Source organism: Bison bison, unplaced genomic scaffold, assembly GCF_000754665.1.
Source record: "Bison bison bison isolate TAMUID 2011002044 unplaced genomic scaffold, Bison_UMD1.0 scf7180017864034, whole genome shotgun sequence".
Lineage (NCBI taxonomy): Eukaryota > Metazoa > Chordata > Mammalia > Artiodactyla > Bovidae > Bison > Bison bison.
Genome location: NW_011494606.1, coordinates 4,741,379 through 4,755,766, shown reverse-complemented (window position 1 = coordinate 4,755,766; position 14,388 = coordinate 4,741,379). Strand labels below are relative to the sequence as shown.

At 39.7% G+C, this 14,388-nt stretch overlaps 1 protein-coding gene across 1 annotated transcript in view; it reads left to right on the top strand.

Annotated features, from left to right (window-relative positions):
- The window catches only part of IQCH (IQ motif containing H), a 230,139-nt gene that overhangs the window by 118,049 nt on the left and 97,702 nt on the right, over positions 1–14,388 (top strand). The window contains exons 12-13 of the mRNA XM_010834520.1: positions 8,035–8,118; positions 12,547–12,722. Coding sequence (XP_010832822.1) covers positions 8,035–8,118; positions 12,547–12,722 — 260 coding nt within the window. The remainder of the gene's footprint in view (positions 1–8,034; positions 8,119–12,546; positions 12,723–14,388) is intronic.

Genomic DNA, 14,388 nt, shown 5'->3' with positions numbered 1-14,388 from the left:
AGCATGTGGCTGAGTTGCCCTGCTGCATATAGGATCTTAGTTCCCTGACCAGGAATCAAACCTACATCCCCTGCAGTGGAAGGCAGATTCTTAACCACTGGACCTCCAGGGTAATCCCAACCCTCAGCTTTATTTTCATCAAATTGGCACTGGATGGACCATACACATAACCCAGACAGGCCTCCCTCTTGCTGAATCTTATCTCCTACCTCAGTATCCTGTGCTTTCACACTTGCACAAGTAAGTAAAATCAGGGTATAACCATAATGTCTAGATCACATTTCTCTAGATGACTGCAGGATGCTGATGTGCAATCATTTGTAAAGTATGTTCCGTGTTCCCTAAATTTTTATTATTAGATTCCAAAGTTTCGCTAATGTTTAACTTGTTATGAATTGGAACAATTCAAGATGATTTCTATAATAATGCCACCCTCACTCAGCTTGCATCTTATATGCTTTCTTGAGTGGAAGAGAAAGGGATAGAGTTAAAGCTACTGCTTTTGTAACCCTGCGAATGCCCTTTGGAGTGTGTGATGCATTTGAACATTGCCTGTGATGGGTTTCCAAATGGGAAAAAGGTTGAGAACCACTGCTCCAGTTCATCAAGCTGAGACATGGGTGACTCCCACCTCAGGTCAGAATGACGGGATGAATGACAACTGTGTAGTAACTGGAAATTTGTTATTAACCCCTTCTCTGCCTTAGGTACAATTGTATGGTATAGGACTTGGAGACAAAATAAAGTAGGAGTCAACCACAGAGTAATAAGCAGGGTTCAAGAATACTTGATTTTACTGCAATAGTAGGGGCCTGTTACAAAGGCACCCACAGTCCCAAGGAGTCATGGCCTCTTAGCATGGCCTTGTTCATGTTCTTGGGTCTCTGCAGTTGCTGTAAAGGAAAAGTCAATCCTAGCAGGACTAGTTTACTGGGTTGCAAACAGGCAATTAGCATCATCTGATAGGAGTTTGTGTCGGGGTGAAGACAGGGATGGGAAAGAAGACAAGGGCAGAAATTAAGATGGAGAAATGATAGCCAGTAACCCTTAATGGGCATCCTTGGTTCCATAGAAGACCAAAAGTATGGTAGTTGGAAAACTTCAGAGGGACACATTCAGATACCATTTTTCAATATGAAGCAGAGACAATAATATTTTGAGGAAAGATGGAATACTTTATCAAACTATGAATACATTGCAGGTGATGAGGATGGCATAAGGAAAGAATCTGTATTCTTCTCTATGGTTGTAAGGAAGAGAGTGTGTACCTTTATGCCAGTGCTGTTTTAGTCTATGCTGATAAGGACTTAGAGAAAGCTACAAATCCACTTACCATTCCTTGAGTTCCCCAGAAATTCTCCAGATCAGAGAACCCAACTTCATGAGTGTTGAAAGGAGAGGAGGGAGTGATGAAAACACAATAGAGAAAGGGCTAAGAACATATTCCCCAAAACATCAGCAACAAAAAAAATAAAAAATAAAAAAATAAAAAAAAATAAAATTTTATCCAAAAAAATAAATAAATAAAAGACAGATTCTTTGAGTAGGTTCTTCAGGCACATTTCCTTGGCTCATTTGATTGGGAGTATCACAACGTTCCTGTTCTGATGGAGCTTACAGTCTGGCTAACGGAGCCAGAGTGATGCAGGGGGAAGGAGTGATGTACCACAAACAAGTAAACAAGCTAGCAAATGAAAATGTAATGACAAAATGAGAAAAGTGGTGAAGAGAGCGTGTGAGAGAATGATAGTAAGGGAAGACTGAGAACCTTCTTAGAAAAGGGAAGTCAGGTCTATCTGACAGCAATTAGGGTCGATCAGCTCCATAAGCTAGAAGAGCAGTATTTTGATAGCCCAAGTAATTTGTGCATGTTACAACAATGATTTCCCTACATTTAAGTAGAGCTCCTTTAGAGAATTTAAGTCTGGCTCAGCTGAGGTTAGGAAAAATAATAGTAACAACAATGATACTTATTGAGTGCTTATTCTGAGCTCTAATTAGGGATCTCAATCCCCCATCACCCATCTTTCAGTTAGAGGTGAAAGAGGAGTACACTGTCTGGAGGGTGTTCTTACTGGGAGTAAGGGAAAGTAGACAGTCATAATAGTTTTCTATTGCCCTCTGACCAGTCACCACAGCTTACTGGCTGTTGTTGTTGTTGTTCAGTCACTCAGTTGTGCTTGACTCTTTGTGACCCCATGGACTGCAGCCTGCCAGGATTCCCTGCCCTTCACTATTCTCCCAGCATTTGCTCAAACTCTTGTCCATTGAGTCGATGATGCCATCAACCATCTTATCCTCTGTCACCTGCTTCTCCTCCTACCCTCAATCTTTCCCAGCATCAGGGTCTTTTCCAATGAGTCGGCTCTTCACATCAGGTGGCCAAAGTATTGGAGCTTCAGCGTCAGCATCAGTCCTTCCAATGTATATTCAGGACTCCTTTCCTTTAGGTTTGACTGGTTTGATCTGCTTGTAGTCCAAGGGACTCTCAAGACTTCTCCAGCACCACAATTCAAAAGCATCACTTGTTTGGCGCTCAGCCCTCTTTATGGTCCAACTCTGACAACTGTGCATGACTATTGGAAAGCCATGGCCTTGACTATGTGGACCATTGTCAGCAAAGTGATGTCTCTCCTTTTTAATACACTGTATAGGTTTGTCATAGGTTTTCTTACAAGGAGCAACTGTCTTTTCATTTCATGACTGCAGTCACCATCTGCAGTGATTTTGGAGCCCAAGAAAATAAAATCTGTCACTCTCTCTACTTTTTTTTCATCTATCTGCCATGAAGTGATGGGACCAGAAGAAGAAATGCAAAAAGAAAAAGAAATGCAAAAAAGGAAAATGGCTGTCTGAGGAGGCCTTACGAGTAGCTGTGAAAAGAAGAGAAGTGAAAAGCAAAGGAGAAAAGGAAAGATATACCCATTTGAATACAGAGTTCCAAAGAATAGCAAGAAGAGATAAGAAAGCCCTCCTCAGGGATCAGTGCAAAGAAACAGAGGAAAACAATAGAATGGGAAAGACTAGAGATCTCTTCAAGAAAATTAGAAATACCAAGGGAACCGTTCATGCAAAGATGGGCTCAATAAAGGTCAGAAATTGTATGGACCTAACAGAAGCAGAAGACATTAAGAAGAGGTGGCAAGAATACACAGAAGAAGTGTGCAAAAAAGATCTTCACGACCCAGATAATCACGATGGTGTGATCACTCACCTAGAGCCAGACATCCTGGAATGTGAAGTCAAGTGGGTCTTAGGAAGCATCACTATGAACGAAGCTAGTGGAGGTAATGGATTTTCAGTTGAGCTATTTCAAATCCTAAAAGATGATGCTGTGAAAGTGCTGCACGCAATATGCCAGCAAATTTGGAAAACTCAGGACTGGCCACAGGGCTGGAAAAGGTCAGTTTTCATTCCAATCCCAAAGAAAGGCAATGCCAAAGAATGTTCAAACTACCACACGATAATACTCATCTCACACGCTAGTGAATTAATGCTCAAAATTCTCCAAGCCAGGCTTCAGCAATACATGAACCGTGAACTTCAAGATGTTCAAGCTGGTTTTAGAAAAGGCAGAGGAACCAGAGATCAAATTGCCAACATCCGCTGGATCATGGAAAAAGCAAGAGAGTTCCAGAAAAACATCTATTTCTGCTCTTTATTGACCATGCCAAAACCTTTGATTGTGTGCATCACAATAAACTATGGAAAATTCTGAAAGAGACAAGAATACCAGACCACCTGATCTGCCTCTTGAGAAATCTGTATGCAGGTCAGGAAACAAGAGTTAGAACTGGACATGGAACAACAGACTGGTTCCAAATAGGAAAAAGAGTACATCAAGGCTGTATGCTGTCACCCTGCTTATTTAACTTATATGCAGAGTACATCATGAGAAACACTGGGCTGGATGAAGCACAAGCTGGAATCGAGGTTGCCGGGAGAAATATCAATAAGCTCAGAAATGCAGATGACACCACCCTTATGGCACAAAGTGAAGAAAAACTAAAGAGCCTCTTCATGAAAGTGAAAGAGGAGAGTGAAAAAGTTGGCTTAAAGCTCAACATTCAGAAAACTAAGATCATGGCATCTGGTCCCATCACTTCATGGGAAATAGATGGGGAAACAGTGGAAGACTTTATTTTGTGGGGCTCCAAAATCACTACAGATGGTGACTGCAGCCATGAAATTAAAAGATGCTTACTCCTTGGAAGAAAAGTTATGACCAACCTAGACAGCATATTAAAAAACAGAGATATTACTTTGTCAACAAAGGTCCATCTAGTCAAGGCTATGGTTTTTCCAGTGGTCATGTATGGATGTGAGAATTGGACTATAAAGAAAGCTGAGCGCCGAAGAATTGATGCTTTTGAACCATGATGTTGGAAAAGACTCTTGAGAGTCCCTTGGACTGCACGGAGATCCAACCAGTTCATCATAAAGGAAATCAACCCTGAATATTCATTGGAAGGACTGATATTGAAGCTGAAACTCCAATACTTTGGCCACCCGATGCAAAGAGCTGACTCATTAGCTGACCCTAATGCTGGGAAAGATTGAAGGCAGGAGGAGAAGGGGACGACAGAGGATAAGATGGGTGGATGGCATCACCGACTCAAAGGCCATGAATTTGAGTAAACTCCAGGAGTTGGTGATCGATAGGGAGGCCTTGTATGCTGCAGTCCATGAGGTCGCAAAGAGTCAGACCCAACTGAGCAACTGAAGTGAACTGAACTGATGGGACCAGATCCCATGATCTTAGTTTTTAGAATGTTGAGTTTTAAGCCAGTTTTTTCACTCTGCTCTTTCAGCTTCATCAAGAGTCTCTTTAGTTCCTCTTCACTTTCTGCCATAAGGGTGGTATCATCTGCACATCTGACGTTATTGATATTTCTCCCAGCAATCTTGATTCCAGCTTGTGCTTCATCCAGTCCAGCATTTCTCATGATGTACTCTGCATATAAGTTAAATAAGCAGGGTGACAATATACAGCCTTGACGTACTCCTTTCCCAATCTAGAACCAGTCCGTTTTTCCATGTCTGGTTCTAACTGTTGCTTCTTGACCTGTGTACAGGTTTCTCAAGAGGAGGTAAGGTGGTCCGGTATTCCCATATTTTTAAGAATCTTTGACAGTTATTGTTTCCACAGTTTACTGGCTAAAACAATACAAATTTGTTGCTTCATAGTAATAATTCTGTAGTTCAGAAGTGTGAAAGGAGCTAAAATCAAGGTGTGTGCAGGGCTGCATTCCCTCAGAGGCTCTAGGGAAGGATGTTTTCTGACCCTTTCCAGCTTCTGGAAGCCACTCGCAATGTAATGGACAAGGAAAGGCCATGGCCCACTTCCTGCATCTTTAAAGCCAGCAACGTGGCTTCTCTGTGCCTTTCTTCTGTAGGCACCTCTGCTCTAACTCTGCTCTGCCACCTCCCTCTTCCACTGTTAAGGTCCTTGTGATGGCATTGGGTCCAGCCAAATAATCTGGGAGAATCTCCTTATTTTAAGGTCAGCTGATTAGAAATCTTTATTCCATTTGCAGCTTTAGTTCCCCTTTGCCATGTAACCTAGCATATTCCCAGGTTCTGGGGATTAGCACGGGGACAGCTTTGGAGGCCATTATTCTGCCTGACATAGCAACTGAAAATAAAAGTGAGAAAACTGGCAAAAGCTCTTTGTCCCTCTGGCGTTCTCTCCTCACACTGGGAGTCTTGTCTTCTCTCTCACTTGACACAAGCACATTTGTCACAAGAGTTAAAGATGTGGTATCTGAACTATATAATAATTTGTAAGTGTATGTTACCTTGGAAAAGAGACAAGGGACTTACCCGAGTTTCCTTATCTGTAATGAAGAGGGTTGAAGTACAAGATTTCTCAAAACTTCTCTGGTGTTTCTAGTCGCACCTTTGACATATCCATGACTTCATAGATTGTATTCCAAAGTATGATGTTTCATTGCCACTGGCCATGTCTGCTGAACTCCTCAGGCCCACAACATCCATGCTGACAGTTTCCTGGTTAAGTCACTATTGTATTTAATATATGCTGCCCACATCGATGAGGTCTTTTCACCCAGGTGTCAACGTGTGTACTTTGTGGATGTACAAAACCTAAGAAATCTGACTTTTAAAAAAATTGACTCCTAACTTCTGCTCTGCTGATGGAAGTGTGCCTTGCACTGTATCTTGCCCATGTGGAATGATCTGTTGCTGTGGCAGAATTTGTTTTTGCTGTTACAAGCTTTGGAAGTCCTAAAAGCTTGTAATTTTAAAATACCTTCTGTTTACACAGTAACTTACAGTTTACAAAATATCTTCCTATCAGTTGCTCCATATGATCCTCTGTAACAATGCCCTGAGATTGTTAATATACGGTTCTGTAATATGGGTGCATTTGTAGGGTTAACTGAGTAAGCATTTATCATAATCCTGCATGACACTCTATGTGCTCCTTGATGAGGGTAACAAAGGTACTGAGTAATTTGTTGGAAAACTGACCTCAAGTAATTGATCGAAACACGGACTTCCTCACATGCTGCATATGTGGCAAGAACATGATCAGACATCCTTTATATTTTAAATTGGACATCATTTTAATGAGCCATCTCACACTGCCTTTTATCTTTCTTTTGAAAGGAAATGCATTCGTAGAATGCTCTCAGGCACTTTTCTTAATCATACTTTATTCTCTAGGCATTTTCCTGCCTTCTTATAGTCTTGATAGATGATATTCACATCTTCTTAAACATTTATCTGAGTATAGACAGAATTATACATATGCAAAATCCCAAGAGTTACATTATTGCAACTGCACATCAAGGTAGCATTGTTTGTAGCTGTATGTATTAACTTTCATATGTGGAAGAGTTCCCCAAATTATTTTAGAAATTAATAATTTTTCAAAAATAATTCAAACAGCCCTCTTGTCCTTCTGCCTTTTTACTTCTTAAGCTCATCTGCATAAAGCTAAAGGGAGACTTTTAGATGAATTGTAAACTCATTTAATTTCCAGACGTTGTCTAGTGTTTAAACACTAACATCAAAGCAAAGAGCCAATTATCAGAGTTCATTTGATCTGAAGCCCTGTTGCCTGAATTGCTATAGTTTTCCTTATGCTGAAAAGGAAATCTGTCACATCTCGAAGATGTAGTATTTAAAACCACTTTATCTACAGCAGTTTAACTTGAAACATGTGTTTGGGCTCACTAACCACAAGGAGGCATTGAAGCATCTCTTCAAAATGTGAAAAGCAATTTTATTATTGTTTTAAAAGTTACACCTACAGTTGCTGAAATTTGTATAAACAATTATGCATATTTGTGAGTGCATGCCTTTTAAGTTCGTGTTTTGATCCACTTTTTAATTTTAACCCCTGAAGTAGCAGGAATATTTCCTGCTGTAGAAGATTTTGGGACAATAATTCACATGTGTTTTCCTTCTGCCGTTCCAATGGACACAAAAGAAATGGTGGGGCTTTCATTAGTACTGACAAAGTACCTACATTAACCTCTATTGCCCTTTAAAGTTAAAGTCCTTTTGACTGTGTGAGCAGAAGCATATTCTTTAGTATTTAGAGTTATTTAAATACATAGTTGCAACAGCAAGGGTTTTGTCTGAAATCGGAGTATCAGTTGAGAATGATTCCAGGACACACTTCAAAATGTCACATCAGATGCATGGGTTGAAAAGGCAAAATATTTTTAAAATCTGAGCATAATGTTCTTACGTGCTCTTTTAAACATTTGTGTTAAATTGCCAAAATTTCCCCATGTTTCTGTGATCCTGATTCCCAGCAGCTTTGTTGGTATTGAAAAATATGAACCTCTCTGTTGCAGAATATGCTGCCTAGCACATCTTCCAGAGTAGTGCTTAATCCCTTGAGGAGCAAGGACCTCGTTCTTAGGAGTTGGATTGTTTCTGCAAGATGCTTCAGAGACAATTCTTTTCTGGAAATGTGGACCATGACACTGAAATCCTCATGTGCCATTTTACCATAGTGACTTGCTCTTTCTGAATTTTGACATCTGGTTTGCCTTTTAGGTTATTCCCAGCCTGTGCGACAAAATATTGCCGATTTCAACACAGAGCAGAACACGCAGCTGGGGAGGCTATGTGACATCTTAGGTATAGTAAATACTTTTACACAAATGGCTCTTCAGGATGTTTATCAACGAATGTTGATTAAATGTTTTTGTTTTCACTCTACAAAGAAAAGGCTTGTAAAAGGCTTCTTTGAAAAGTACTTCTACTTGTAGGGCAATTGAATGTTTCATTTTAAAGAACATATTTATAATGAAGTCAACTTGAATAAACAAGTGACATTTTAACCAATATACTTGGGTAATTTTCTAATTCTCTTTGCTGCAGGATTGAATAAGGATTTCTCTCCTATAGCCCCAACTCTTCTTCTTTTACTGAATCTGGCAGTGAAGAAAGTCAATGTTTTATATCTGTGTCAATATTGTCTATTATATTATGAGGAATGAGTGGAGGTATCAGAACTGCGGTTTTGTACATTCTGTTTTCATTATAAGAATAAGAGGGGAATGAATATAGATTTAAAAGAAGCTTCTATTTAAATATATTGGAGAAGGCAATGGCACCCCACTCCAGTACTCTTGCCTGGAAAATCCCATGGATGGAAGAGCCTGGTGGGCTGCAGTCCATGGGGTCGCTAAGAGTCAGACATGACTGAGCGACTTCAATTTCACTTTTCACTTTCATGCATTGGAGAAGGAAACGGCAACCCACTCCAGTGTTCTTGCCTGGAGAATCCCAGGGATGGGGGAACCTGGTGGGCTCCCGTCTATGGGGTCGCACAGAGTTGGACACGACTGAAGCGACTTGGCAGTAGCAGCAGCAGTATCTAGCTATGAGACAACAGAAAGTGCCTAGTGAAGGGAATTCTTAGAAACACAGACCTTGAGTGATAGACACATCTTTGTAAAAGTCGAGTTCTAGTACTGGTTTGGTCAGTTTTAAATCAGACACCAACCTGGGGCCCAGAAAGAAGGATACAAGACTGTTATGGCTTTGTTTGACACTGTTTGAAATGAGGTTTAATGAATAAAGGTTTCAAAGCCTAAGCAATAATGTTGAATCAGTAGGGGAGATCCTGGCCAGAAATTCAGGGTTAAACAAAAAACTAGCCTTTTTTTTTTTTTTTTACTAAGTTTCCAAGTAAGAACTTCTTAGTATTGCTAAAATATAATCGCTTTGGCCCTTATTTAAGCAAAACAAGGAAGAATTTTAAATTATCAATGACCAACTTAGCTGGCTCCCTGGAATGACACACTTTACATGATTCATATATATTTCAGCATCATTATTATTTTATAAATGCCATTTGGTAACAAAAATACATCAGTACTAGAAATTTACAGTGTCCTAAAATAATAATAGGGTAATTGCTTTAATCTATTATCTAGGCACTAATATTGTTTTTCAGCCTTACAAAAATTATTTTAATGACTTAAGATTGATTTGTTAGTGCTGAGCTATTTCAACTAAAAACCTGACTGGGTGGAAACCACTGAAGTGCAGCAGAGGGCAGGCTTTGCTCTAATTTATTTGATTAATTTTTTTCTTTAGCTTTTTATATACCCTTCTGTATATTTATAGCCCAAACCATCAGCAAAGAATTTCTTTACCAAGGAGTCTCTTTATTAGAGAAAACTTAAACATATTAGGCTTCTATTTTAAATAACTCAGTAATTCAGTCTATGTCTACCCGCAGTGGAAAAGTTTGCTAATATGAACCTTTCTGAGAAGTTAGAACCAAATGCCTTTTCTTTGTATACCATCGTCATGACATAACAATGCAATCTGAAAACCCCTTCAAGAGAAGTAATAGATGTTTAGAGAGAAATGAGAAGATAGGAAAAGTCCTTGCTTGTGAAATAAAAATATAAAGAAACTAGGAAAATAAGTGGTAATTTGTGGAAGAATCAGTGATTTCATTTTTTAAATTCTGTTAATTCCTAGTAAAAGGTGTTGATTTTTCTGCTTATTCAGGGGGAACAAAGCTATTCTGATCACACATTAAGACTTGTTCAGATATTGGCTGTAAAGTCAGGGTATCAGGTGGGGAGACCTCAGTGGCTAATGTTTTCAACTTCTAGATGAGTTTAAGCAAGAGAGTGACTGATCCTGACTGTTGACTAGCAATCAAAACAATTTCATCTTCTCATTAATTCCTTTCCAAAATCACCAATTAATTTTGAATATTTGTTGATCCACAGTCAAACTGGATAATACTGGATATTACTGGTAGTGATATAACATTCCTTTGCCCAAAATGAGCAGGAAAGGTAAAGTTAACAACATGATTTCTTATTATTTGTAACCCAGAAATTTCTTCCCAAGAAAAATTTAGTTTTCTTCTGCTATGGAATCTTTATTATTTTTGTTTGTTTTTGTGTCCTTTTTTTATACTTAAAAACCCCCACTAGTTTGGTTTTAAAAACTACTAGTGTGATAAGATACTAGACTTCTATTGAAAACACAAGATTTGTGATTACTAATTTGATCATTCAATAGTTGAATACAAGTTTTGTAACTGCTGTCTCCTTGGTTAATTTATTTTGAGGCTCATGTGGCAATGTGCTTTCAACATTAAGTAGGAGCCACTTAAGTATTTACATTTATGGAGCACTTACTCTGGGCCCACCTCTGGTCCAGCTCAGAAGACACTGCTTCTAGCCACAAAATGCTCTTTTCCAGAACAGATTTCTCCTGCATGCTGTGAATCTCACTATTGTGTATGACTTTCAACTTCCTGAATCTCTCCATTCTCCCAGATCCCTTTGGTCAACTCACAAATATTTATTGAGTGACTCCTGCACACTTGACATTATACCAGGGCATGGGGGATTTTTTTTAAAAGCATACACCTTACCTTTAAAGAGTCTGGAGAGCCAAGATCAAAGGATTTGGAACAACAAGATAGAACAGCAGAGGACACTACTTCATCGTGTTACATCTTCAGGCACTGATGAAAAGGAGTACAAGTGTGGAAGGCGAGGTGTAGAATCACTCTTAGCTGGCCTAGTCAGGGTGGACTTAGGGGCAGATTGGTGCATCTGTATTGTTAGTTGAGCACTTATTATGTGCTGGATACTGCACCAGGTGCATTACGTGAGTGTGTGTGTGTTTGTATATGTATGTATGTGTGTGTGTGTGTGTGTGTTTATTCTTTCATTTCATACTGTCCCAGACTCTGTGCCCTGGGTGATTTGATTCTCTATTTACAAAGGAAGAAACCAATGCTTAGAAAGATTAAATAATGTACTCCAGCCTGCATGCAGCTGAGCAAGAATTTAATCAGTCTGTGCTCTGTATACTCTGCCAAACTGAACATAGGAGTCTTAGCATCCTCTCCTCTCCACCCTGCTTGATGAAGGAAACACTTTACAGTGCTTCCTCCTCTGACCTTTCCTGGGCACCTGTTCTGCATGTGCCATGGATCTACCACACTCCACCATGTTTTAGGGCTGTCTGGACACGACTGAGCGACTTCACTTTCACTTTCATGCATTGGAGAAGGAAATGGCAACCCACTCCAGTGTTCTTGCCTGGAGAATCCCAGGGACGGGGGAGCCTGGTGGGCTGCCGTCTATGGGGTCGCACAGAGGCGGACACGACTGAAGTGACTTAGCAGCAGCAGCAGCAGTACATGTGAAATGTGGCTTCTCACAGGCAACACCTCAGTTGCTTTGATTCCTGTATTTCCTTTCATGTCCAGCAAAGTGCTTTGTCCCTAGTGATCAGTCAATTATTTTACGAATCAACGAGTGACTCCATTGGCTGCTGATTTCCTGTCCATACTCCCTAAAATATTCTGCAGCCTGGAGTGGGTAATCTCATCTTACTATTCCATTTGGATGGGAAATTTAATTAGGATTTCTTTCTATACACATAATAAGAAGCACATCTTAAGAAGGAGAACAGTTAAATTAAGATAGTGTTTCCTTTAAACCAAGAATCACTAGATGTCCTATTTAAGTAATATAGTCCTCTTTGGGAATGGAGAAAGGAAAAGGTTGCTTTCCTGAAATAATCATTGCTATGGTCATAATCAGACCATTTATTTGGATAGAACAATCCCAAGTCCAAGCAGAATAAGAAATTGCAATTTCATCAGCTTTCTAAAGTTAATAGCTTGGTTTTATAATTTACTAAAGTTAATGGGATGAATTTTAAAAGCAGTATGCAGTTCCTATTGAGGTTAATGGGAGTTTGGGGGCTAAATCCCTATGTATTTATTTGAAAGTACAATTCCATGGTATCTCTCAGTTCTCCTTCTGAAGGAATCATTGTGTCTACTTTTTGGTAATGGTGTTGTTGTTGTTGTTGTTGTTGTTTTAGAGAAATGCTAAAGTTTAAAAAGTCCAGTTGAATTGCTAGGATCTGTGCAAAACCAATCTAAATTAACTTGAATGTGGCTTTTGGATATGCTCTTTATTTTAAACTGCACAACATCAATCCGATGCCAGAGTTCGTAATGTCATTTACCTTTATACCAGTAATTAACATTGTGCCTGTTGTTTTCAGATGCCAAAGTGAGCGTCATCTACATCTGCTCCCATCGAATGAATGACGAGTTACTGCTGTATTACAATAAAATCCTGAGTCTACAGGCAGCTGTCAAATCCGGGAACCTTGAGGACAGAAGTGACCTGCGGGACAGGTTCAAAATTATCACCCCTGAAGCTATAAACATCTTCACTGTGAGTTTGTCTTCTAATTACTACAGCTTCAGGGATGCAGTAAAATTAAATTGGAAATTTTATAACTTGCAACGCTCTGGTACACATCAGTGAAATATTATTGCAAGTTTAACAGCTTTACTGATTAGACTACTAGTTGGACTGTAGGAAATAAATGTCTCAGTTTAACTTGCAGACTTGACTGAGCTACTGCTGCCCAGTTTCTCTGTAGCTGAAGCCTAATTGTAGTTATTGGGTTGTATCATCAAGCAGGTGAATTTATAACATCTACGGTTGCTTTTTCTTAATTTTTTGTGGAGAACACCAAGGCAGAGAAAGGCCGGGGCCTGCCTGTGGTCACAAGCCTAGTTAGGGGCAGCCTTTAGATCAAGGCCTCTGTTTTCTGATTTCCAAACTAGTATTCCTTGTTATAGGCATCCCTGGTGGCTCAGTGGTAAAGAATCTGCCTGCCAAGCAGGAGACACAGGTTTGATCCCTGGGTCTGGAAGATCCCCTGAAGAACGAAATGACAACCCATTCCAGTATTCTTGGCTGGGAAATCCCATGGACAGAGGATCCTGGTGGGCGAGAGTCCATGGGGTCGCAAAAGAGTTGGACACAACTTAGTGACTAAACAAGAACAAATTCCTTGTGATTCCATGGGTTTTTTCCCTCCAGGGGAATTTGGTCTTATGTACCATATCACAAACCATTCAATATCACAGTAATCCAAGTCTATGCCCCAACCAGTAACACTGAAGAAGCTGAAGTTGAACGGTTCTATGAAGACCTACAACATCTTTTAGAACTAACACCCAAAAAAGATCTCCTTTTCATTATAGGGGACTGGAATGCAAAAGTAGGAAGTCAAGAAACACCTGGAGTAACAGGTAAATTTGGCCTTGGGATATGGAATGAAGCAGGGCAAAGACTAATAGAGTTTTGCCAAGAAAATGCACTGGTCATAGCAAACACCCTCTTCCAACAACACAAGAGAAGACTCTACACATGGACATCACCAGATGGTCAACACTGAAATTAGATTGATTATGTTCTTTGCAGCCAAAGATGGAGAAGCTCTATACAGTCAGCAAAAACAAGGAAAAAACCAGGAGCTGACTGTGGCTCAGATCATGAACTCCTTATTGCCAAATTCAGACTTAAATTGAAGAAAGTAGGGGAAACCACTAGACCATTCAGGTATGACCTAAATCAAATCCCTTATGATTATACAGTGGAAGTGAGAAATAGATTTAAGGGCCTAGATCTGATAGATAGAGTGCCTGATGAACTATGGACTGAGGTTCGTGACATTGTACAGGAGACAGGGATCAAGACCATCCCCATGGAAAAGAAATGCAAAAAAGCAAAATGGCTGTCTGGGGAGGCCTTACAAATAGCCATGAAAAGAAGAGAAATGAAAAGCAAAGGAGAAAAGGAAAGATATAAGCATCTGAATGCAGAGTTCCAAAGAAGAGCAAGAAGAGATAAGAAAGCCTTCCTCAGCGATCAATGCAAAGAAATAGAGGAAAACAACAGAATGGGAAAGACTAGAGATCTCTTCAAGAAAATTAGAAATACCAAGGGAACATTTCATGCAAAGATAGGCTCGATAAAGGACAGAAATGGTATGGACCTAACAGAAGCAGAAGATATTAAAAGAGGTGGCAAGAATACACAGAAGAAC